Below are 26,978 nucleotides of genomic sequence, written 5' to 3' on the forward strand. Positions count from 1 at the left end.
TTAATGGCAGATATAGCTAGAATTTTCTATTTACTGCAATTGTATCTAAAGATGTAGAAACAACAAAATCAAGTTGCATATTTAATCCCAATTTAAGAAAACAAGGGTCCAAAATTGTTTCTATAAATTACAGTAATAAGAAGCAGTGCAATGTGGAAAATATTTGACAATGTTGATTGATTTAAAAAAATGTAAAAATGCTAGACTACTAAGTTAACAAGTTCTATTGTAATAGCAGCATAGCTCAGTATGGCCAACATCCAGCACAGTGAGTCCACATGCCAGGAAGTACCTTGTTTGATCTGACAGTATTGATTTGGATCTAGGCTGTACGCATAATTGTTGTTATTTTTTTACCGATCCAGAGTGACAAAGTAGTGAGTACATATTTTTTTTAATCTTAGACCCCCTTACGAATTGAACCCACAACCCTGGGTAGTTAACACTATGTAGGCTACACCGACAGCAGTTATCAGTATGTAGGCTACACAGACAGTAGTTATCACTATGTAGGCTACACAGACAGTAGTCAAAACTATGTAGGCTACACAGACATAAGTCATCACTATGTAGGCTACACAGGCAGTAGTCATCACTATGTAGGCCACACAGACAGTAGTCATCACTATGTAGGCTACACAGACACTTGTTTTCTATATAAGCTGTACACACCAATACATTTGACGATTTAGTTTGGCTACACAGGAGTTACAAGATTTTAGAATGACCAGGGGGAGTTAGGACACGTAACGAGACAGGATAACCAGGGGGAGTTAGGACATGTAAGTACACATAATGACCAGGAGGAGTTAGGACATGTAAGGAGACAGGATGACCAGGGGGAGATAGGACACGTAAGAACACAGGATGACCAGGGGGAGTTAGGACATGTAAGGAGACAGGATGACCAGGGGGAGTTAGGACACGTAAGAACACAGGATGACCAGGGGGAGTTAGGACATGTAAGGAGACAGGATGACCAGGGGGAGTTAGGACACGTAAGAACACAGGATGACCAGGGGGAGTTAGGACATGTAAGGAGACAGGATGACCAGGGGAGTTAGGACATGTAAGGAGACAGGATGACCAGGGGGAGTTAGGACATGTAAGGAGACAGGACGACTCAGGACATAAATGGCTCTGAGTAGATACATCTGGTGGAAATCTCAGTAAGTGGGAAAAAGTTGGGGTAACCGGGATAAGTTAGGAGAACTGGGTATTAGTTAGGGTAACCAGGGATACGTTTGGGTAACCGGGGATACGTTAGGGTAACCGGGGACACGTTAGGGTAACCGGGGACAAGTTAGGGTAACCAGGGATAATTTCATGTAACCAGGGATAAGTTAGGGTAACCGGGGACAAGTTAGGGTAACCTGGGATAATTTCATGTAACCAGGGATAAGTTAGGGTAACCGGGGACAAGTTAGGGTAACCTGGGATAATTTCATGTAACCAGGGATAAGTTAGGGTAACCGGGGACAAGTTAGGGTAACCCGGGATAATTTCATGTAACCGGGGATAAGTTAGGGTAACCGGGGACAAGTTAGGGTAACCCGGGAAACGTTTGGTTAACCAGGGATAATTTCATGTAACCGGGGATAAGTTAGGGTAACCGGGGACAAGTTAGGGTAACCCGGGATACGTTTGGTTAACCAGGGATAATTTCATGTAACCGGGGATAAGTTAGGGTAACCAGGGACAAGTTAGGGTAACCGGGGATACGTTTGGTTAACCAGGGATAATTTCATGTAACCGGGGATAAGTTAGGGTAACCGGGGACAAGTTAGGGTAACCCGGGATAAATTAGTTATACAGTCTCACTATGCAGAATTGTCTGTCGGCAACACTGAGCATATGAGGGTTCTGGCACTGTTGCTGGGTCAAGCATTCGAATATAAAACAACTTAATTCAATACAAACCTAGCTAGACACGAAGCCATGACACATACTGAACACAGCATAGCACAAGCACACTTCACAATCAATGTTGCCTGTTGGATGCCTTTTTAAACAGCAAACTACCTTAGTGCCATTTTACAGCACACTGCCTCAATGCTATTTTAAACAGGAACTTAAACAGAAAACTGCTTTGGTGTTATTTTAAAGAGCAGACTGACATATTGCCATTTAAAAGAGCAGACTAATTTAGTTCTATTTTAAACGTTTTAAACGGCATACTGCTTTGGTTGGTTTTTGAGGCTCAGAGATCTCTCTGTCTGGGAGATGACATGCGCAGCTCTGTTATTCAGCAGTCTGCATTCATGGAGTACATCTGTGGAGAGACCAGAATATCATCACAGGATGCTTAGTCACTTATATTTAAAAATAGTATCTGACTTGATACACTCCAAGCTTGTCAAACATCAACATGCATACACATAATAGGAGTCCCTGTCTGTCCCTGTATAATAACATCATGTGGAGGCATGGGCACCATTGAACTGTTTGTAGGCCTCGTCTATAATGGCGTTGTTGGACCTCTTGATCTCCCAGAAGTTATTGTCCACCCAGGGCTTACAGTCAGGCCTCTCAGGAACCTGGCCATTCCTATAGAAACCAGCTGGACAGAACAGGAAACAGGGTCAAAAGCTGCTTTCCTGCTTTGTATATAGCAGAGCCAATGGCCACTCCATTTCAATAAATCTTAAATATATACAGTGGGGAGAACAAGTATTTGATACACTGCCGATTTTGCAGATTTTCCCACTTACAAAGCATGTAGAAGTTTATAATTGTTATCATAGGTACTCTTCAACTGTGAGTGACGGAATCTAAAACAAAAATCCAGAAAATCACATTGTATGATTTTTAAGTAATTAAAATTTTTATTGCATTTTATTGCATGACATAAGTATTTGATACATCAGAAAAGCTTCATATTTGGTACAGAAACCTTTGTTTGCAATTACAGTGATCATACGTTTCCTGTAGTTCTTGACCAGGTTTGCATATACTGCAGCAGGGATTTGGGACCACTCCTCCATACAGACCTTCAGATCCTTCAGGTTTCGGGGCTGTCGCTGGGCAATACGGACTTTCAGCTCCCTCCCAAGATTTTCTATTGGGTTCAGGTCTGGAGACTGGCTAGGCCACTCCAGGACCTTGAGATGCTTCTTACAGAGCCACTCCTTAGTTGCCATGGCTGTGTGTTTCGGGTCGTTGTCATGCTGGAAGACCCAGCTACAACCCATCTTCAATGCTCTTACTGAGGGAAGGAGGTTGTTGGCCAAGATCTCGCGATACATGGCCCCATCTATCCTCCCCTCAATACGGAGCAGTCGTCCTGTCCCCTTTGCCGAAAAGCATCCCCAAATAATGATGTTTCCACCTTCATGCTTCACGGTTGGGATGGTGTTCTTTGGGGTTGTACTCATCCTTCTTCTTCCTCCAAACACGGCAAGTGGAGTTTAGACCAAAAACTCAATTTATGTCTCATCAGACCACATGACCTTCTCCCATTCCTCCTCTGGATCATCCAGATGGTCATTGGCAAACATCAGAAGGGCCTGGACATGCGCTGGCTTGAACAGGGGGACCTTGTGTGCGCTGCAGGATTTTAATCCATGTCGCCGTAGTGTGTTACTGATGGTTTTCTTTGAGACTGGGGTCCCAGCTCTCTTCAGGTCATTGACCAAGTCCTGCCGTGTAGTTATGGGCTGATCCCTTACCTTCCTCATGATAATTGATGCCCCACGAGGTGAGATCTTGCATGGAGCCCCAGACCGAGGGAGATTGACCCTCATCTTGAACTTCTTCCATTTTCTAATAATTGCGCCTACAGTTGTTGCCTTCTCACCAAGCTGCTTGGCTATTGTCCTGTAGCCCATCCCAGCCTTGTGCAGGTCTACAATTTTATCCCTGATGTCCTTACACAGTTCTCTGGTCTTGGCCATTGTGGAGAGGTTGGAGTCTGTTTGATTGAGTGTGTGGACAGCTGTCTTTTATGCAGGTAATGAGTTCAAACAGGTGCAGTTAATACAGGTAATGAGTGGAGAACAGGAGGGCTTCTTAAAGAAAAACTAACAGGTCTGTGAGAGCCAGAATTCTTACTGGTTGGTAGGTGATCAAATACTTATGTCATGCAATAAAATGGTAATTCATTATTTAAAAATCATAAAATGTGATTTTCTGGATATTTGTTTTAGATTCCATTACTCACAGTTTAAGAGTACCTATGATAAAAATGACAGACCTCTACATGCTTTGTAGGTAGGAAAACCTGCAAAATCGGCAGTGTATCAAATACTTGTTCTCCCCACTGTATGCCTGTAAGCAGAGTTAATGGCAATTCCATTTCATTACAATTTATATATACAGCTCCAGAACATTTTTTAAGACCACTGCACCATTTTCTGTCCTTTTCAAAAAGGTCAAAAAGGAAAGTTTTGAGTGAGGAACATCCATCCATCCATCTTCTTCCGCTTATCCGGGGCCGGGTTGCAAGGGCAGCAGTCTAAGCAGGGATGCCCAGACTTCCCTCTCCCCAGAAACTTCCTCCAGCTCTTTTGGGGGGACACAGAGGCGTTCCCAGGCCAGCCGGGAGACCTAGGACACGCTGGAGGGACTAGGTCTTCCCGGGGTCTCCTCCCGGTGGGACGGGACCGGAAACACCTTCCCAGGAAGGCATTCCGGAGGCATCCGAAAACAGATGCCCAAGCCACCTCAGCTGACCCCTCTCGATGTGGAGGAGCAGTGGCTCTGACCGAGCTACTCACCCTATCTCTAAGGGATCGCCCAGCCACCCTGCGGAGAAAGCTCATTTCGGCCACCTGTATCCGGGATCTTGTCCTTTCGGTCATGACCCAAAGCTCATGACCATAGGTGAGAGTAGGAACGTAGATTGACCGGTAAATCGAGAGCTTTGCCTTGCGGCTCAGCTCTTTCTTCACCACGACAGACCGATAAATCGACCGCATTACTGCAGAAGCTGCACCGATCCGTCTGTCAATCTCCCATTCCATCCTTCCCTCACTCGTGAACAAGACCCCTAGATACTTAAACTCCTCCACTTGAGGCAGGCACTCTCCACCAACCTGAAGTGGGCAAGCCACCCTTTTCCAACTGAGGACCATGGCCTCGGATTTGGAGGTACTAATTTTCATCCCCACTGCTTCACACTTGGCTGCAAACCGTCCCAGTGCATGCTGAAGGTCCTGGTTTGAAGGGGCCAACACGACAACATCATCCGCAAAGAGCAGAGATGAAATCATGTGGTCCCCAAACCTGACACCCTCCGGCCCCTGCTGCGCCTAGAAATTCTGTCCATAAAAATTACGAACAGAACCGACGACAAAGGGCAGCCCTGCCGGAGTCCAACATGCACTGGCTTACTGCCGGCAATGCGGACCAAGCTCCTGCTTCGGTCGTACAGGGACGCACTCTCCACAGGATGCCGCGAGGGACACAGTCAAATGCCTTCTCCAAATCCACAAAACACATGTGGATTGGTTGGGGAAACTCCCATGAACCCTCCATCACCCCGTAGAGGGTATAGAGCTGGTCCAGTGTTCCACGGCCCGGACGAAAACCACACTGTTCCTCCTGAATCCGAGGTTCTACTATCGGCCGTATTCTCCTCTCCAGCACCATGGCATAGACTGTCCCGGGGAGGCTGAGAAGTGTGATCCCCCTATAGTTGGAACACACCCTCCGGTCCCCCTTCTTAAAAAGAGGGACCACCACCCCGGTCTGCCATCCCAGAGGCACTGTCCCCGACCGCCACGCGATGTTGCACAGGCGTGTCAACCAAGACAGCCCCACAACATCCAGAGACTTGAGGTACTCAGGGCGGATCTCATCCACCCCCGGTGCCTTGCCACCGAGGAGTTTCTTGACCACCTCAGTGACTTCAGCCCGGGTGATGGACGAGTCCACCTCTGAGCCCTCATCCTCTGCTTCCTCAATGGAAGAAGTGACAGCGGGATTGAGGAGATCCTTGAAGTACTCCTTCCACCGCCCGACGACATCCCCAATTGAGGTCAACAGCTGCCCACCTCTACTGTAAACAGCATTGGTAGGGCACTGTTTCCCTCTCCTGAGGCGCCGGACTGTTTGCCAGAATCTCTTCGAGGCCAGCCGATAGTCCTTCTCCATGGCCTCACCAAACTCCTCCCAGGCCCGAGTTTTTGCCTCCACAACCACCCGAGCTGCAGTCCGCTTGGCCTGTCGGTACCCCTCAGCTGCCTCAGGAGTCCCACAAGCCAACCAGGCCTGATAGGACTCCTTCTTCAGCTTGACGGCATCCCTTACTTCCGGTGTCCACCACCGGGTTCGGGGATTGCCGCCTCGACAGGCACCGGAGACCTTACGGCCACAGCTCAGAGCGGCCGCTTCGACAATGGCGGTGGAGAACATGGTCCACTCGGACTCAATATCTCCAGCCTCCCTCGGGATCCAGTCGAAACTCTGCCGGAGGTGGGAGTTAAAGATCTCTCTGACAGGAGACTCGGCCAGACGTTCCCAGCAGACCCTTACAGTACGCTTGGGCCTGCCGAGTCTGTCCAGCTTCCTCCCCCGCCATCGGATCCAACTCACCACCAGGTGATGATCAGTTGACAGCTCCGCCCCGCTCTTCACCCGAGTGTCCAAGACATACGGCCGCAGGTCAGATGAAACGACAACAAAGTCGATCATCGACCTGCGGCCTAGGGTGTCCTGGTGCCACGTGCACTGATGGACACCCTTATGCTTGAACATGGTGTTTGTTATGGACAAATTGTGACTAGCACAGAAGTCCAATAACTGAACACCACTCGGGTTCAGATCAGGGGGGCCATTCCTCCCAATCACGCCCCTCCAGGTGTCACTGTCGTTGCCCACGTGGGCATTGAAGTCCCCCAGTAGAACGATAGAGTCCCCAGTCGGAGCACTTTCCAGCACCCCTCCCAGAGACTCCAAGAAGGTTGGGTACTCTGCACTGCCGTTCGGCCCGTAGGCACAAACAACAGTGAGAGACCTATCCCCGACCCGTAGGCGCAGGGAAACGACCCTCTCGTTCACCGGGGTAAACTCCAACACATGGCGGCAAAGCTGGGGAGCTATAAGCAAACCCACACCAGCCCGCCACCTCTCACCATGGGCAACTCCAGAGTGGTGAAGAGTCCATCCTCTCTCAAGGAGTGTGGTTCCAGAGCCCAAGCTGTGCGTAGAGGTGATCCCGACTACCTCTAGTCGGAACCTCTCAACCTCACGCACGATCTCAGGCTCCTTCCCCGCCAGCGAGGTGACATTCCACATCCCTAGAGCTAGTTTCCGTGTCCAGGGATCGGGTTGTCTAGGCCCCCGCCTTCGACTGCTGCCCGATCCTCTCCGCACCGGCCCCTTATGGTCCCTTCTGTGGGTGGTGAGCCCACGGGAAGGCGGCCCCACATCGCTCCTTCGGACTGAGCCCGGCCGGGCCCCATGGGGAAAGGCCCGGCCACCAGGCGCTCGCGTACTAGCCCCAACCCCGGGCCTGGCTCCAGGGTGGGCCCCGGTTGCGCCATACCGGGCGACGTCACAGAACTCAAAATGTTACTCTTCATTAAGGGGGTTTTGAACCGCTCTTAGTCTGACCCGTCGCCTAGGACCTGTTTGCCTTGGGAGACCTTACCAGGGGCATATAGACCCAGACAACATAGCTCCTAGGGTCACTAAGGTACTCAAACCCCTCCACCACGTTAAGGTGGCAGTTCATGGAGGGGTGAGTGAGGAACAGAATGGTTAAAATTAAGAGACCACTGTGAATTGAACGCTTCTATTCCTCACTCAAAATGTTCCTTTTCTACTTATTTGGAAAGGAAAGAAAAAGGTGCAGTGGTCTCAAAAATAATTCTGGAGTTGTATATACCTGTAGCAGAGCTAATGGCTATTCCATTTCAATACCTTCTAAATATACATCGATCAGCCTTAACATTATGACCACTGACAGGTGAAGTGAATTACACTGATAATCTCTTAATCATGGCTTCTGTCAGTGGCTGGGATGTATTAGGCAGCAAGTGAACATTCTGTCCTCCAAGTTGATGTGTTAGAAGCAGGAAAAATGGGCAAGTGTGAAGGATCTGAGCGACTTTGACAAGAATCATTTTGTGATGACTAGACGACTGGGTCAGAGCATCTCCAAAACTGCAGCCAGCGACAGGGTCTCAGGGGCTCATTGATGCACATGGGGAGTGAAGGCTGGTCCATGTGGTCCAATCCAACAGACGAGTTACTGTAGCTCAAATTGCTGGAAAAGTTAATGCTGGTACTGATAGGTGTTAGAACACACAATGCATCACAGTTTGTTGCATATGGAGCTGCGTAGCCACAGACCAGTCAGGGTCCCCATGCTGACCCCTGTCAGCTGCTGAAAGTGCCTACAATGGGAATGTGAGACCACGGAGCAATGAAAGAAGGTGGCCATGTCTGATGAATCACGTTTCCTTTTACATCACGTGGATGGCTGTGTGTGTGTGTGTCACTTACCTGGAGAACACATGGAACCAGGATGCACTATGGGAAGAAGGCAAACCGGTGGAGGCATTGTGATGCTTTGGGCAATGTTCTTCAGGGAAACCTTGGGTCCTGCCATTCATGTGGATGTTACTTTGACACGTAACACCTACCTGAGCATTGTTGAAGACCATGTGCACCCTTTAATGGCAACGGTATTCCCTGATAGCATTGGCCTGTTTCAGCAGGATAATGCGCCCTGCCACAAAACCAATGATTCAGGAATGCTTTGAGAAACACAACAACGAGTTGATGGTGTTGACTTGGCCTCCAAATTCCCCAGATCTCAATCCAATCGAGCATCTGTGGGATGTGCTGGACAAAAAGGGCCGATCCATGGAGGCCCCACCTTGCAACTTACAGGACTTAAAGGATCTGTTGCTAATGTCTTGGTGCCAGATACCACAGCACACCTTCAGAGGTCTAGTGGAGTCCATACCTCTATGGGTCAAGGCTGTTTTGGTGGCAAAAGGGGGACCCACACAATATTAGGCAGGTGGTCATAATTGTATGGCTGTATATCGGTGTATATGCCTGTAACAGAGCCACTCCATTTCACTACATCTGGCAGCTCAAAATTGTATAATCTGTAATCTAGTCATACAGATGGACAGAAAGTCTCTGGTCCAGTTTGTTCTAATAGTTGTAATTATTACCTTTGATTGTTTCATCAATGTCTTTGCATAATTGATACAGGTCACTGCCACGCCCAACCACTCTTTCACCTGAAACCAAAAAACACAAGATCATTGTAACTTGAAAAAGAATGGATTATAAACACTTTTATTAACCATGTTATAAAGATAAAAGTCTCACCATCCAACACTCTGATGTTAGGGAACATTTCCAGGATAATGTTTCTGTAGGTTGAGTTCTTACAGACTGAAAAACAAAACGTTATATCACTAATCGATTGATATCATCTGGAATGGCGTTACGTTGTAAAAACCATGGTCACCGGGGTTGGTGTAGTTGTAAGTGTTGTCTTTCAGGCGAATGTTCTCCAGCTTCCTCAGTGACCGAAGGCAGTGGATGCTGTCAATACTGCAGTGGATTAAAAAACAAACAACATTTAACACCCCAGAAGTTTTACCCAAAGAAACTCAGGAGGGCAGGAATTAACAACTATTTTAATAAGCAATTATTAATCTTGAAATTACTACTTTAAAATAATTAGATATGAAAAAAATACATTCCAGTATTAAATGCATGTTTTCTTTAATAATATTTTAGGGTTTAGCATGATCTTGCAAAATGATCTACTCAAAACATCTTCATATACCTGTTATGTTTATTAATTTGGAATGTATCTATAATTTCCCTGAGTTCTTATTGAACCTGTCAAATGCAGTCTCTTACCAGGAGAAATAGAGAACAGTGAAATCTCATTAAGGATCTTATAGCAGGCAGCTTTAAATGAAGTACACAGACAACATACTATTAAAAGAGATAACTGGTGATGCATTCCTTTCAAATCTTCTGTTGCGGAGATACAGTATTTGTGAGCATGGACACTCATCGAATGCTCCATCAGTAAGAGTAATGCTTTTAGTTATCAGGTGCTACTTGACTATAAATAAATTCCACGTCGACCACTTGACCCCCGGTTTGGTGGTGCTAACGTCATGTATGCACAACTCAACCATGTATTCAAGATGAACCACCAGTTTGGTGGTGCTAACGTCATGTATGCACAACTCAACCATGTATTCAAGATGAACCACCAGTTTGGTGGTGCTAACGTCATGTATGCACAACTCAACCATGTATTCAAGATGAACCACCAGTTTGGTGGTGCTAATGTTATGTATGCACAACTCAACCATGTATTCAAGATGAACCACCAGTTTGGTGGTGCTAATGTTATGTATGCACAACTCAACCATGTATTCAAGATGAACCACCAGTTTGGTGGTGCTAATGTTATGTATGCACAACTCAACCATGTATTCAAGATGAACCACCGGTTTGGTGGTGCTAACGTCATGTATGTACAACTCAACCATGTATTCAAGATGAACCACCGGTTTGGTGGTGCTAATGTTATGTATGTACAACTCAACCATGTATTCAAGATGAACCACCGGTTTGGTGGTGCTAATGTTATGTATGTACAGCTCAACCATGTATTCAAGATGAACCACCGGTTTGGTGGTGCTAATGTTATGTATGCACAACTCAACCATGTATTCAAGATGAACCACCGGTTTGGTGGTGCTAACGTCATGTAAGCACATGTCCTTCCACTGATTTAGCCACAGCCTCTGCCGTACTTTCAAATCAATCTTTCTATTAAATGATTTACTGTGTTGCCAACAAGGCCTTTTTTCAACAATACTGACATGGCTTATTAGTTGTTTCAGCCCTACCCTGCAGTCAGAGGTTTTACCAGAATTAAGTACACTTTTTTGGCCAATATCATATAAGGTTTACAGTAGTTTCAATAATAAACATTACCAGGAAATTAGGTTTTCAGTAGCGTCAAACACATTACATGGATATGAGGTTTCCAGTAGTGTCAATACTAAACATTACCTGGATATGAGGTTTCCAGCAGTGTCAATAATAAACATTACCTGGATGTGAGGTTTCCAGCAATGTCAATAATAAACATTACCTGGAAATGAGGTTTCCAGCAGTGTCAATAATAAACATTACCTGGAAATGAGGTTTCCAGCAGTGTCAATAGTAAACATTACCTGGATATGGGATTTCTAGTAGTTTCAGTAAGAAACATTACCTGGATATGAGATTTCTAGTAGTTTCAGTAAGAAACATTACCTGGATATGAGATTTCTAGTAGTTTCAGTAAGAAACATTACCTGGATATGAGGTTTCTAGTAGTTTCAGTAAGAAACATTACCTGGAAATGAGGTTTCCAGCCACATTCAGACTTTGTAGACTGTCACAGCTGGATATGGCTTCTAAAAACAGACAAATCAGAGAAAACATTTAGTCTATATTTACTCTACATACCACTGAAGCATCTAAAACACTAATTCATTTCTGTCACATTTGTGATGTCGTAACTCTGACCTAGATTGGTGATCCGGTTGGCTGACACATTAAGGACCAGTAGCAGTCTCAGCGAAGACAGTGGGGCCAGGTTGGTGATGTTGTTACAAGACAGATCCAGCCTCTCCAGATTTATACACTCACCAATACAGCCTAGATCATAGATCCCTGTACAACACACGCACACACAAGACAATGTCTGGGTTTACTGTGAAGATACCACAAAATATACACATTTTATGATGTCAAGCAGCCAAGACTGACCTGAAGAGTTCTGTATAACGTCTGTTATGTATTATTCTCTACAGGCGAAGCAGTGAACACAACAAACTCCTCCAGCTAGCATCTGACTCAGGCTACATTAGATGCTGATGATGTAATCTGATCTTACCGAGGCCTCTGAGCTTCAGGAACAGAATAGATTCCAGATCAAACTCTCCGGTCCGCGACTTCAGTAGCACTGCCGTCACCTTGGGGATTCTCTCTGTTTCTGAACAAGAAAAGGTGAAATAGAGGGAGGAAGCAATCAGAGAGGAGAGAGAGAAGCTGTAGTCCACCTCTGTTCCTTTCTCTCTAACCAACCCCCCTGCATGTTCCCCAATGAAAATCTGTGTCATAATCGCACCCTATTCCCTATATAGTCAACTTCTTTACACCAGGGACCCCAGGGAATAGGGGACATTTGGGACTCAGAGTGGAGTGTGAGTCATATTTGCAGTAGCAGGAGTGTGAGGCTGAGAGGCTGTTGTCTCTTCTGCTCTGTCTGGAAACAGGAGATACATCCCTTGGACTCTATAAATAGTCACTTGGCTTTAGTGTGTGCTCATGTTATTAAGAATAATAACATCCCACAACACTCGGAACGCTGCGTCCCGTCTTCTTAGCTGCCAGATCTCTGAAACAGCATAGCACTAACAAACTGGCCTAAACTGGCCCCCCTGTTGGGCTGTGTTCTTGTCTGTAGGGCCCCAGGCAGTGAGAACCTGAAAACCCTTGCCTGAGTTACCTCATTGTGACTTGTCACATTGTTTTAAACAAATCACCAGGTGAAAACCGGTAGGGCTGTTTTCAAAGCAGCATCCTCCAACATATATACACCCACACCAGAGCGCTTCTGTGGGTTCTGCTCCATAGGGACAAGGTTTGGACATGGCCATGGTAGCTGTCAGGGAGGTTCCAAGGGCTCTGTATCTGACATGTCCTAGTGGGGGCGGTCAGTACACCGAATAGTGCTTAGAGGAGCGTTTGACTTACGGTTCTTCGGTTGGCCCTGATACGCCAGACATAAATATACATGATGAAATGATCATGTAGCTGGACTGGGTCTACTCGGTGGCTGCAGTTGATTCATCAACAAGTGATGCATCTAACTGGTTCACGATAAGCTATCCGGTTGTAGTTTCAGAAGTAACTGGCTGACTACTTTGTCTAGGGGCAAATAATGTAAAGATGTAATCGTAGTTATAGTATATTGGCGAAATGTAATAAAATGAGAGTTAGCTAGCCTACGCGGTTAACAGCAAAAAGAGGGTTGATGAATTGTGAATGAATGGATTGTCATTGTGTGGACTACTATTATACTATTTGTGATGACTGGCATAAAACCATTAACGCAGAAAATGATGCTTAAATTCTGTGACGGTTCAGCAGATGGAGCTAGCTTATGAAAACGAAATAGCTAGATGGGCTTATGTTAATGTAGCATAACGTTAGCAAGTGTCAGGACAGCTGCCGACTGTTGCTCTGGTATTGTAAGCTAGCTAGCAACAAGCCCTCCCATCTATCTAGCTAGGAACTTACCTTGCTCTTTCATGTCTCTCTTTGAATCCATCCTTATATTGCTAGATTAGTTAGCTCATGTAACGTTACTGAACGTATACGTGGATAGTGATTTCTTTGGGAATTTTGAGTGAAAGTGTCATCTGTCCTTGATTTTGCAAGACAGCTGACGACGGTAACGTTATGCTAGCCAGTGCAGCGCGCAGGTAGCTAGTATGGATAGCTTAGCACGGAGGCTAACATAATGTTTTGTGTGGACACTTGTCGGTCTGAAACACAAAAGGATTCCGTGCACGTAGCTACTCCGTTAGAACTGAAGCGAAGCACAAGAAAGTTGCTTCATTACCGATAAATGGTGTCCGAAAACGCAAAAAATACAGTGATTACCTGACTGTCAAATAGCATTACCAAGTATATAAATATATATACTTAATTGCTTTTGGAAACGTTGCGTTTACATTTCAGGCAAATCTAAAATGTTTTTTTTCCAAAAGTCAAATAAACCAACTTGTGTTTTTCGGTATCCAGGAGACAAAAACAAAGGATATGACTTTTGTTATTCCGCTGGTACATTGGGGGAAATGTGATATTGCATTTCTACAAAGGAAAATATCTACGTCTTTGACTGAATTGGGTTATTTGAAATGAAATCCAATGCGAGCTTGGGTTTAGGCCGACGTCGCCTTGCGTTATATACAGGTTGTTGGATATACACCAGTATTGTCATTTACACCCGTGTCAGTGTCAGTAGTGGAGGATAGCAGCCGGTGCTGAAACTGTACACGACCCAAGACGTCAGCAGCTGAGCTCCGGACATTGTATTCGGACAACTAATTGTCTCAAGTAGACTATACTTCTGCGGCTTCAACAACTGACTGCACTGAACGTTGTTTCCTGAATATCTATGGATTACAACATTCGAATACACCTCGTATCAAAGCTTGTACGTCTTCGGATACTAAAAATTAGTGCAGAATAGTCATTTGTTTCTCTGAACACGTCGTGTGAATGCCCTAAATGCCTAGAATTGAGAAAACACATAAAACTTCCAATGTGATGAATCTGCACAAGGGGAAAATTACCAGACTAAGATGGGTAATAAGCAAACGATATTTACTGATGAACAGCTAGACGCTTACCAGGTAAGAGTCTACATGCAGACACGTTTTTACACTGATAATGGCAGTGCTCGTTAATTCCCGAGAGTTTCTGCTGAGATCACAATAATCAACCTGTTTTTAATGAAAGTGTATCATTCTAATTAATTACAAATATAGAACATTTTATGGAAATACGCCAAAGCACATGAGACGTATCCTGACCATATAGTAATTCAGTTATTCAGTTCAGTTATTCATTGAATACATTATGTTGACAGTGCTGACATTTACTGTTTTAATTTATTTAACATTTCTTAAATATCTTATTTAAGAAATCTTGAGTAACTTTTTTATTATTCTAATGAAAGCCAAACATTTTAATGGTAAGTTATTGAACAGTTGTCTGTTGGTTATCTAAGCACCTTTCAGATGGGAATTTTTACAGTATAATTATTTTGAAATGTATCGATTTCCGGTGACCTCTGAACTCTGAATCTGCCGATTCAGGATTACGTTTACCTACGGATTCAGGTTTCCCTTCTGATTCAGGTTTCCCTGCGGTTTTAGGTATACTGTCTTGTTAAATAATGTATGTTAGAGGAGTGTGACAGCAGTACAGCTGGAAACCCAACCCACCTCAGGAGATACACTAAGTAATCCTAATCTCAAATACCTTTGCAATACCTTTGGTTGGTTTGGAACGTATACGTTCAGGCCTCTCTCAAAGTTTCTTTCAGCTGTTCTTAACCTTGAAATTAGCATCTCACTACTCAGCTGTGATGTCCATAACATTGATGATGATTATTTGTGTCTTTTGTTTAGTCCTGTAAATCGCTGTAGTCCCCTCTTGAATGAGTTGTGCTTCTTCACACAACCCTTGATAGAACACTGCAAACTAACAAAGAATAACATTAAGATATGATGGGACAATAAAAGATGATGAGACAATAAAAGAAGATGGGACATTAGAAAATGATGGGACAATAAAAGATGATGGGACATTAGAAGATGATGGGACAATAAAAGATGATGGGACAATTAAAGATGATGAGACAATAAAAGATGATGGGAAATTAGAAAATTATGGGACAATAAAAAATTGATGAGACAATAAAAGATGATGGGACATTAGAAAATGATGTGACAATAAAAGATGATGGGACATTAGAAGATGATGGGACAATAAAAGATGATGGGACAATAAAGTTGATGGGACAATAAAAGACGATGGGACAATAAAAGATGATGAGACAATAAAATATGATGGGACAATAAAAGATGATGAGACAATAGAAAATGGTGGGACAAAAAAAGATGATGAGACAGTAAAAGATGATGGGACAATTAAAGTTGATGGGACAATAAAAGATGATGGGACATTAGAAAAATATGGGACAATAAAAGATGATGGGATATTAAAAGACGATGGGACCATAAAAGATGATGAGACAATAAAAGATGATGGGACAATAAAAGTTGATGAGAATAGAAAATGATGAGACAATAAAAGATGATGAGACAATAGAAAATGATGGGACAATAAAAGATAATGGGAGAATAGGAGCTAAAGAGGAATTAAAATATGATGGGACATTAGGAGCTAATGAGGAATTAAAATATGGTGGGACATTAGGAGATTGAGACATTCATAGATGGTGGGACATAAGCTTCCTGGATGGACAGGTCATCAATGTCTTTGTCAATGTGTAGATGATCCCACAATGACTAACTAGTCAAGAGCATTCAACAATGACTAACTAGATTCAAGAACATTCAACAATGACTAACTAGTCAAGAACATTCAACAATGACTAATTAGAGTTAAGAACATTCAACAATGACTCTGCAATGAAACACTAGAGTCCAGATCATTCCCCATCTATTATTCCACAACTAAAAACTAGACCTCAGATCATTCCACAATGAAAGTCAAGAGACCAGATCATTCCACAGTGAAATACTAGAGATTATAATCCATTCCACAATGAAAGATTTTAGCCCAGATCTTGCCTCAAAGAAATATTTAAGGCATGATCATTCTACAATGAAAGACTTGAGCCCAGACCATTCCACAATTAAATATTTGAGCCCAGATAATTCCACAACGTAAGACCAAATCCAAGATCATTCCCCAATGAGAAACTAGTGCCCAGATATTTCCACAATGACAACTTGTATCTACTTTGGGGTAATCAGAAGAGCCCTGGTTGTGCCTGACAGCTCTCTGTTCAGATGTTTCTGTTGATCCTGTTTTGTTCACTAGATACCTGTTTGGATAGAATGATTTTATAATGAACAGGGACAGTACAGGGACTGTCATTATTCAGGTAAACAATCATATTAATTAGTCCCCTTGTCCCAGGGGTTTTCTATCAAACATATAATAATATGAAGTCTTATAAAATAAATATATATATATATAATAAATCAGTCCCATTTTTAATGATAACACTTAGCTTGGTATCTGGGTTCTGCATAATACAGCTTTATTGTCTTAATATTTCACATTAATGACTCATTAACAATAGTCCTGGGCCAACATCCGTGAATCTCTTTTGGTTCCCTGGATTTCACAGAGGGCTTGGTTTGGCTGAAGGAGCTGGCACCATGTGACAGAGGAAAGAGGAGGAGAGCTGAGCCTCGGGCTATGAAACTGTCTGTCTCTTGAGTCAATGTGGTGCTCCCAAAAAGGCTTGCTGGACTGAAGCGGGAGGGAGTCTGGTCATGGGATGTCTCAGGAGGGGGATTGTTTCAGGGCCCTTCATCACCTTAAAACCTGATTGATGAGGTTAAACAATAATGTCTGTATTGTGCATTAATTCCTATGTAAGGGTTTGCCTAACATAGTTCAGTTATTTAATGCAGATGTTTAAATATGTCCAGTTGCGAAAACTTTGTTTATGTTGTTGTGTTGTTTTCCTCCTAGGACTGTACCTTCTTCACACGGAAAGAGATCCTTCGGTAATTAATTTTGTCAACTAGATTTCTGTTTTTCTTTATCTCTCTCTGTTCCAGCTAGTCATTAACTTTGTTGTCAAATGTCCACACATCTGATTTTCTGTTTTGCTTTAACTCTGCTGATGTCATGGTCTAGTCAGTATATTTATATAATGGTCTGGTCAATATAGTTATGTCATGATCTGGTCAGTATAGTTATGTCATGGTTAGGTCAGTATAGTTATGTCACTATTTGGTCACTATAGTTATGTAATTGTTTGGTCAGGATAGTTATATCATTGTCTGGTCATTAGAGTTTTGTCATGCTTTGGTCAGTATAGTTATGTCACTGTTTGGTGAGTATAGTTATGTCATGGTTAGGTCAGGATAGTTATATCATGTTTTGGACAGTATAGTTGTGTCATGGTTAGGTAAGGATAGTTATGTCATGGTCTGGTCAGTAGAGTTTTGTCATGCTTTGGTCAGTATAGTTATGTCACTGTTTGGTCGGTATAGTTACGTCATTGTTTGGTCAGGATATTTATATCATGGTTTGGTCGATATAGTTATGTCATGGTTTTGTCAGGGTATTTCAGGTTAGGTCAAATGCTTCAGGTTTGGTCATAGTACTTTGTAATAGTAATTAAATTCCAGTATACTTTTGATAAATTATTCCAATTAGCATTTTAGTACACTCAAATTATACTCTTAATATATTTCAAATATACAATGTATTTCAGTATAATTTCAATATGGTAAAATGCAATTTGCCATCATGCATTATAAGAGCTTGGCCAGGTTTCATGCTTAGTCAGGGGGTTAAAAATCATAAATCTGTTATGAATGTGTGATGAATTGTTTTATGGCACATTTCATGGGACTCTGATATACTAAACTAGACTACCTCAAACTAAATAGTTTGTAAAACCCCAATTGTGTGAGCCATAACTTGTGGGGTTGTATGGTTTTGCCATGTTAGGGATGTAGGGTTTGACCATGTTAGGGTTGTAGGGTTTGGTCATGTTAGGGATGTAGGGTTTGACCATGTTAGGGTTGTATGGTTTGACCATGTTAGGGATGTAGGTTTTGGTCATCTTAGGTTGTAGGGTTTGACCATGTTAGTGTTGTAGGGTTTGACCATGTTAGGGTTGTAGGGTTTGGTCATGTAGGGGTGTAGGGTATGACCATGTTAGGGATGTAGGGTTTGGTCATGTTAGGGTTGTAGGGTTTGGCCATGTTAGGGTTGTAGGGTTTGACCGTGTTAGGGTTATAGGGTTTGGTTATGTTAGGGTTGTAGGGTTTGACCATGTTAGGGTTGTAGGGTTTGGTCATGTAGGGGTGTAGGGTATGACCATGTTAGGGATGTAGGGTTTGGTCATGTTAGGGTTGTAGGGTTTGGCCATGTTAGGGTTGTAGGGTTTGACCGTGTTAGGGTTATAGGGTTTGGTTATGTTAGGGTTGTAGGGTTTGACCATGTTAGGGTTGTAGGGTTTGGTCATGTAGGGGTGTAGGGTATGACCATGTTAGGGATGTAGGGTTTGGTCATGTTAGGGTTGTAGGATTTGGCCATGTTAGGGTTGTAGGGTTTGACCGTGTTAGGGTTATAGGGTTTGGTTATGTTAGGGTTGAAGGGTTTGACCATGTTAGGGTTGTAGGGTTTGACCATGTTAGGGTTGTAGGGTTTGGTCATGTTAGGGTTAGGTTATAGTGTTTGGTCATGTTAAGGTTGTAAGGTATGACCATGTAAGGGTTGTAAGGTTTGACCATGTTAGGGTTGTAGGATTTGACCATGTTAGGGTTGTAGGGTTTGGTCATGTTAGGGTTGTAGGGTTTGACCATGTTAGGGTTGTAGGGTTTGACCATGTTAGGGATTTAGGGTTTGGTCATGTTAGGGTTAGGTTATAGTGTTTGGCCATGTTAGGGTTAGGCTATAGGGTTTGGCCATGTTAGGGTTAGAGTTAGGTTATAGTGTTTGGCCATGTTAGGTTATAGTGTTTGGCCATGTTAGGTTATAGTGTTTGGCCATGTTAGGTTATAGTGTTTGGCCATGTTAGGTTATTGTGTTTGGCCATGTTAGGGTTAGGTTATAGTGTTTGGCCATGTTAGGGATGTTTGCCTCTCAAACTGTCCTTTAACCATCTTTTCTCAAACTTAATTTTCTACAACTGTCTGTTAGTCATCAAACTGTCTTTCTGTTCTCATACTGCTTCTACTCCAACTGTCTGTTTTAATGTTACCTTCTTCCAGTTTACATGGGCGCTATCATGAGCTGGCCCCACATCTGGTACCAATGGACTACACCAACGAACCAGATGTCACTGTACCCTTGGCTTTGATCGTCAGTATGCCGGAGTTAAATGTATGTACCTCCATACTCACCCTGTTCATCATCATCAGACTAAGGAGGGATGACCTCCACCTGTAAGCTAGACTGAGCTTGATCCCATCGAAAACCTCACCAACGCCCCAACAGATTAATGGACCTCTGGGTTCTCTAGTGCTAGTATCAGAAACATGGGAATCAGTAGGCTATTTTGTGGGGACAGTATGGACTAGGGTCTAAGGTAGTGTACTCTATATGGCTTATGGTGGTCTAGTGTACTATATAGAGACTAGGGTGGTCTAAGGCTGTGTACTATGTAGGGACAAGGGCGGTCTAATGTATTGCACGATGTAACTAGACTACATTATAACACACTAGTCCCTACATGAAACACTACTGTAGAGCAGCCTAGACCTATGTATGGAATAGGGGGTGGGGGTCTAAGGCAGTGTACTATGTAGGAACTAGGGTGGTCTAAGGTATTGGACATTATCTTAACTAGAGTGGTCTATGGTAGTGTATAATGTAGGGACTAGGGTGGTCTAGAGTACTATGTAGGGCCACTCAGAGGTGATCCATCTCTGGAGTAGTACCACCATAACTGAGAGGTATTCATTAGTACCACCATAACTGAGAGGTATTCATTAGCACCACCATAACTGAGAGGTATTCGTTAGTACCCCCTAACTGAGAGGTTTTAGTACCACCATAACTGAGAGGTATTCATTAGTAACACCATAACTGAAAGGTATTCGTTAGTACCACCATAACTGAGAAGTATTAGTACCACCATAACTGAAAGGTTTTAGTACCACCATAACTGAGAGGTTTTAGTACCACCATAACTGAGAGGTTTTAGTACTACCATAACTGATAGGTATTCATTAGTACCACCCTAACTGAGAGGTATTCATTAGTACCACCATAACTGAGAGGTATTCATTAGTACCACCATAACTGAGAGGTATTCTTTAGTACCACCATAACTGAGAGGTATTCATTAGTACAACCATAACTGAGAGGTATTCATTAGTACAACCATAACTGAGAGGTATTCATTAGTACCACCATAACTGAGAGGTATTCTTTAGTACCACCATAACTGAGAGGTATTCATTAGTACCACCATAACTGAGAGGTATTCATTAGTACCACCATAACTGAGAGGTATTCATTAGTACAACCATAACTGAGAGGTATTCATTGGTACAACCATAACTGAGAGGTATTCATTAGTACAACCATAACTGAGAGGTATTCATTAGTACAACCATAACTGAGAGGTATTCATTAGTACAACCATAACTGAGAGGTATTCATTAGTACAACCATAACTGAGAGGTATTCATTAGTACAACCATAACTGAGAGGTATTAGTTCTCAGTGTTGATTTTGAGTCCCAATTAGGTCACAGCAGGTGTCCAAGAAGTTTAATGTGTCACTGTTGAACTCTGGGCAACTATAGGGAATCTGTTGTCTCTAGAGATTGTAGTTCATACTTTCCCAATTCACAAATTTGCATTATTGTAGTGCAATCCCTTTAAGCCCCTTGTATTTTGTGATCTATCCTCCAAAGCATGAAGGTGTGATTGACTAACAATAGCGGCAGCAGTAAACAACAAGAAAACTACCATCAAAGAACTTCTATAGAAATAAGATGCCCCATTGTAACAAAATACTACATTGCGGTTTTATAATAAACTGAATTTCCGTCTCACTTCATCAGTACAAGATGTGTATGAGAGGGCCCAAACATCTGCATTGTCTCAATAGACTTGCAAAGTAGAACTGCCCATATTTTGCCAATCTTGGTTCAATGGTGGTTTTTACCATATACAACCTCTCCCGGTCTCTGTCTGTACTCCCCTCCTGCTTCAAACAGACCACCATTGTCCCTATACCGAAGAAACCTTCCATCACCTGTCTGAATGACTACCGCCCTGTAGCACTGACCTCCACCATCATCAAATGCTTCGAGCTGCTGGTCAGAACTCACATCTGGTCCACCCTTCCTGACAACTTGGACCCCTTTCAATTTGTGAAATATACGCCCACTTTGAATTTGAAACCAGAAACATGTTTCACACATCATAACATTCTGCTTTTATTTACATTTTACGCAGCTTCCCAACTTTTTGGGAAATGGTGTTGTATGATTAAGTAGTTTTGTTTGTTTGCTTAAAAATAGCATGTGTGTTGTCCCCACTGATTGAAGTGATTGATTTATTACTTGTGTTTTCCAAATCTCACATTCTCATTGGTGGCTGAGCCCCCCTAAGGGCCAAATCCTACAATTGCCCCTGGTAACAGCCTTGGCATTAACATTGCAATCTGACCTTGACTCTATGAGCTCTATCATCAATGGCTAACTCTCTTGCTTTGTCTGTCTTCTCCCTCTCTGTGACGGCTAAAAACTAATGCTCTCCCTCTCTCTCTCTCCCTCTTTCACTCCCTCTCTCTCTCCCTATCTCTCTCTCTGTGTGAGAGCTGAAGACTAATACTGTCTTTCTCGTTTTCTGTCTCTGTGTCTTTATCTGTCTTTCTCTGCCTGCTAACGACTGACGCTGTGTCTCCTCTTCTTTGCCTGTTCTCTCTGTCTTGCAGGAGAACCCATTCAAGAACAGGATTGTGGAGTCATTCTCTGAGGATGGAGCTGGGAACTTAAGCTTCAATGACTTCGTGGACATGTTTTCTGTCCTCAGTGAGATGGCTCCCAGAGAACTCAAGGCCATATATGCCTTCAAAATATATGGTAAAAATCTTACGTTCACTATTGCATTCATGTGGATTAAAGCTGGGAAAAGAGATTGGGAAAGAATGGAAGGTTTTGGGAGGGATTGGATGTTAATGGGTGGGATTGGATGTTAATGGGAGGCATTGGGTGTTAATGGGGGGGATTGGGAGGGATTGGACCTTAATGGTAGGGATTGGATGTTAATGGGTGGGATTGTGAGGGATTGGATGTTATTGGGAGGGATTGGATGTTAATGGGAGGGATTGGGGGGATTGGATGTTAATGGGGGGGATTGGATGTTAATGGGAGGGATTGGGTGTTAATGGGGGGGATTGGGAGGGATTGGATGTTAATGGGAAGGATTGGGAGGGATTGGACCTTAATGGGAGGGATTGGATGTTAATGGGTGGGATTGGGAGAGATTGGATGTTATTGGGAGGGATTGGATGTTAATGGGAGGGATTGGGGGGATTGGATGTTAATGGGGGGGATTGGATGTTAATGGGAAGGATTGGGTGTTAATGGGGGGGATTGGATGTTAATGGGAAGGATTGGGAGGGATTGGACCTTAATGGTAGGGATTGGATGTTAATGGGTGGGATTGTGAGGGATTGGATGTTATTGGGAGGGATTGGATGTTCATGGGAGGGATTGGGGGGATTGGATGTTAATGGGAGGGATTGGGTGTTAATGAGGGGGATTGGGAGGGATTGGATGTTAATGGGAAGGATTGGGAGGGATTGGACGTTAATGGGAAGGATTGGATGTTAATGAGAGGGATTGGATGTTAATAGGAGGGATTGGGAAGGATTGGATGTTAATGGGAGGGATTGGACCTTAATGGGAGGGATTGGATGTTAATGGGAGGGATTGGGGGGGATTGGATGTTAATGGGAGGGATTGGGGGGGATTTGGATGTTAATGGGAGGGATTTGATGTTAATGGGAGGGATTGGGTGTGAGTGGGAGTGATCCGGATGTGATGGGAGATATTGCGAGGGATTCATACCCAACCTATTGAGGTGACAGGGCAGTATACTTGACTTTGAAATACATCTTTGAGCTGACTTCAAAGTTAATAACTTTTTGGTGTGTATAGATTTCAATGTGGATAACTTCCTGTTCCTGTAGATTTCAATGTGGTTAACTTCCTGTTCCTGTAGATTTCAATATGGTTAACTTCCTGTCCTTGTAGATTTCAATGTGGAAACCTTCCTGTTCCTATTGATTTCAATGTGGTTAACTTCCGGTTCCTATTGATTTCAATGTGGATAACTTCCTGTTCCCATTGATTTCAATGTGGATAACTTCCTGTTCCTGTAGATTTCAATGTGGTTAACTTCCTGTTCCCATTGATTTCAATGTGAATAACTTCCTCTTCCAATTGATTCCAATGTGGCTAACTTCCTGTTCCTGTACATTTAAATGTGGGTAACTTTCTGTCCCTGTACATTTCAATGTGGGTAACTTCCTGTTCCTGTAGATTTCAATGTGGATAACTTCCTATGTAAGGAGGACCTGGAGAAGACGTTGAACAAGCTGACGAGGGAGGAACTAAGCCCTGAAGAGGTCACTCTGGTCTGTGAGAAGGCCATTGAGGAGGCTGACCTGGATGGAGATAACAAACTGTCCTTTGCTGACTTTGAAAACATGATCACCAGAGCTCCTGACTTTTTAAGGCAACTACAGTATTTTTTTACTATTCTAATTTTTACAGTAAAAACGACTATTCTTTTAGTCAGTGTAATAAATAAATATAATTAGGATCAATGGGGGGATGAATAGTGAGGATTAATAATTAGGAAATCGAGAATGTAATTTGAAGATCTATGTATGAAGATGTATGTTGAAGATATCAAGGATAGTTAGGGTGGATAGTGAGGATGAGTAGTGAGGATGAGTAGTGACTAGGGATGGGTAGGATGGATTGGGAGGATGAGTAGTAAGGATGAGTAGTGAGGATGAGTAGTGACGATGGATTGGGTGGATGAGTAGTGATGATGGATGGGTAGGATGGATTAGGAGGATGACTAGTGAGGATGAGTAGTGACCATGGATGAGTAGGATGGATAGTGAAGATAAATAGTTAGGGCGAGTAGTGAGAATGAATAGTGAGGGGTGGATAGTGAAAATGGATAGGTAGGGTTAATAGTGAGGATGAATAGTGAGGATTGATAGTTAAGATGGGTAGTGAGGATGAATAATTAGGATGAATAGTGAGGATTGATAGTGAAGGTGGATAGTGAACGTGGATAGTGAAGCTGGATATTGAGGACGGATAGTGAGGATGGATAGTGAGGATGGATAGTGAGATTGAATATAGTGTAATGAAGATGGATAACAAGGAGGGATAATGAATATGGATGTTGAGGATAGATAGTTAGAGTGGATAGTGAGTATGGATAAAGAGTATGGATAGTGAGAATGGATAGTGAACATGCATAGGTAGGGTTGATAGTAAGGATGGATGTGAGGATGGATAGTGAGGTTGAATAGTGAGGAGGGATTGTGAAGATGGATAGTTAGGTTGAATAGTGAGGAGGGAATATGAGGATGGATAGTGAGATTGAATAGTGAGGATGGATAGTGAGGTTGAATAGTGAGAAGGGGTTATGAGGATGGATAGTGAGGTTGAATAGTGAGGATGGATTGTGAGGTTGAATAGTGAGGATGGATTGTGAGTTTGAATAGTGAGGATGGAGGGTGAGGTAGAATAGTGAAGAGGGACTGTAAAGATGGATAGTGAGGTTGAATAGTGAGGAGGGATAGTGAGGTTGAATAGTGAGGAGGGATTGTGAAGATGGATAGTTAGGTTGAATAGTGAGGATGGATATTGAGGTTGAATAGTGAGGATTGATAGTGAGGTTGAAAAGTGAGGATGGATAGTGAGGTTGAATAGTGAGGAGGGATTGTGAGGTTGAATAGTGAGGAGGGATTATGAGGATGGATAGTGAGGATGGATTGTCAGGTTGAATAGTGAGGATGGGTAGTGAGGTTGAATAGTGAGGAGGGATTATGAGGATGGATATTGAGGTTAAATAGTGAGGATGGATAGTGAGGATAAATGGTGAGATAGAATAGTGAGGATGGACTGTGAGGATAGATAGTGAGGTTGAATAGTGAGGAGGGATTATGAGGATGAATAGTGAGGAAGGATTGTGAGGATGGATAGTGAGGGTGAATAGCGAGGAGGGATAGCGAGGATGGATAATGAGGTTAAATAGTGAGGATGGATAGTGAGGTTGAATAGTGAGGAGGGATTGTGAGGATGGATAGTGAGGTTGATTGACACAAACTCCCACACTAACTTATACATACACACAATGCCCCCTCCATCCAGCCAATTTATTGCTTTTTTCTCAATTAGCTCTGGGAGAGCAGATGAAATGGGGAATGTCTTCTCAGTCACTTTATCTGTTAAAATAAAGAAAAATAAAAAGCTGTAAAATGTTAAATCAGATGGTTTTCTTAGGTCATTATAGCCATCTGCTACCAGAATTATAGCCATTATAGCCATCTGCTACCAGAGTAGCACAGCATTACCGGATCCTATAGTATCTACACTCACCTAAAGGATTATTAAGAACACCATACTAATACTGTTTTTGACCCCCTTTCGCCTTCAGAACTGCCTTAATTCTACGTGGCATTGATTCAACAAGGTGCTGAAAGCATTCTTTAGAAATGTTGGACCGTATTGATAGGATAGCATCTTGCAGTTGATGAAGATTTGTGAGATGCACATCCAGGGCACGGAGCTCTCGTTCCACCACATCCCAAAGATGCTCTATTGGGTTGAGATCTGGTGACTGTGGGGGCCATTTCAGTAGAGTGAACTCATTGTCATGTTCAAGAGCTTTGTGACATGGTGCATTATCCTGCTGGAAGTAGCCATCAGAGGATGGGTACATGGTGGTCATGAAGGGATGGACATGGTCAGAAACAATGCTCAGGTAGGCCGTGGCATTTAAACCATGCCCAATTGGCACTAAGGGGCCTAAAGTGTGCCAAGAAAATATCCCCCACACCATTACACCACTCCTCCTTGAACTGCCACCTTAACGTGGTGGAGGGGTTTGAGTACCCGAGTGACCCTAGGAGCTATGTTGTCTGGGGCTATATGCCCCTGGTAGGGTCTCCCAAGGCAAACAGGTCTTAGGCGACGGGTCAGACTAAGAGCGGTTCAAAACACCCCTTAATGATGAATATTTTCTTGAGTTCCGTGACGTCGCCCGGTATGGCGCAGCCGGGGCCCCACCCTAGAGCCAGGCCCGGGGTTGGGGGTCGTACGCGAGCGCCTGGTGGCCGGGCCTTTCCCCTTGGGGCCCGGCCGGGCTTAGCCCGAACGAGCGACGTGGGGCAGAGCCCGAGCGGTGTTCAGTTATTGGACTTCTGTGCTAGTCACAGTTTGTCCATAACGAACACCATGTTCAAGCATAAGGGTGTCCATCAGTGCACATGGCACCAGGACACCCTAGGCCCCAGGTCGATGATCGACTTTGTTGTCGTTTCATCTGACCTGCGATCGTATGTCTTGGACACTCGGGTGAAGAGAGGGGCGGAGCTGTCAACTGATCACCACCTGGTGGTGAGTTGGATCCGATGGCGGGGGTGGA

General features: G+C 43.5%; 2 protein-coding genes across 6 annotated transcripts in view; one reads left to right on the forward strand and one right to left on the reverse strand.

The window, feature by feature from the left end:
- lrrc61 (leucine rich repeat containing 61) lies at nt 1–13,508 on the reverse strand. The gene is made up of 9 exons (XM_010867387.5): nt 13,291–13,508; nt 11,882–11,980; nt 11,512–11,658; nt 11,339–11,399; nt 9,434–9,519; nt 9,292–9,357; nt 9,132–9,200; nt 2,435–2,560; nt 1–2,272 (listed from the first exon to the last, which is right to left on the reverse strand). Exons 1-9 carry the CDS (start codon nt 13,319–13,321, stop codon nt 2,166–2,168), a joined length of 792 nt encoding a protein of 263 aa, XP_010865689.1. The 5' UTR covers nt 13,322–13,508; the 3' UTR covers nt 1–2,165.
- The window catches only part of cib2 (calcium and integrin binding family member 2), a 19,268-nt gene continuing 4,214 nt past the window's right edge, over nt 11,925–26,978 (forward strand). The window contains exons 1-5 of one of the 5 annotated variants that reach the window (XM_020040626.2): nt 11,925–11,994; nt 17,296–17,330; nt 19,554–19,665; nt 22,234–22,381; nt 23,846–24,041. In XM_020040626.2, coding sequence (XP_019896185.1) covers nt 19,597–19,665; nt 22,234–22,381; nt 23,846–24,041 — 413 coding nt within the window. In that variant the 5' untranslated portion in view covers nt 11,925–11,994; nt 17,296–17,330; nt 19,554–19,596. Of the gene's footprint in view, nt 11,995–13,699; nt 14,412–14,861; nt 15,023–16,978; nt 17,196–17,295; nt 17,331–19,553; nt 19,666–22,233; nt 22,382–23,845; nt 24,042–26,978 lie in introns of those variants that run through there. The other 4 variants (XM_010867385.3, XM_020040625.2, XM_020040624.2 and 1 more) reach the window with 4 other exon arrangements.

The sequence above is a fragment of the Esox lucius genome, chromosome 19 (assembly GCF_011004845.1).
Source record: "Esox lucius isolate fEsoLuc1 chromosome 19, fEsoLuc1.pri, whole genome shotgun sequence".
Taxonomy (NCBI): domain Eukaryota; kingdom Metazoa; phylum Chordata; class Actinopteri; order Esociformes; family Esocidae; genus Esox; species Esox lucius.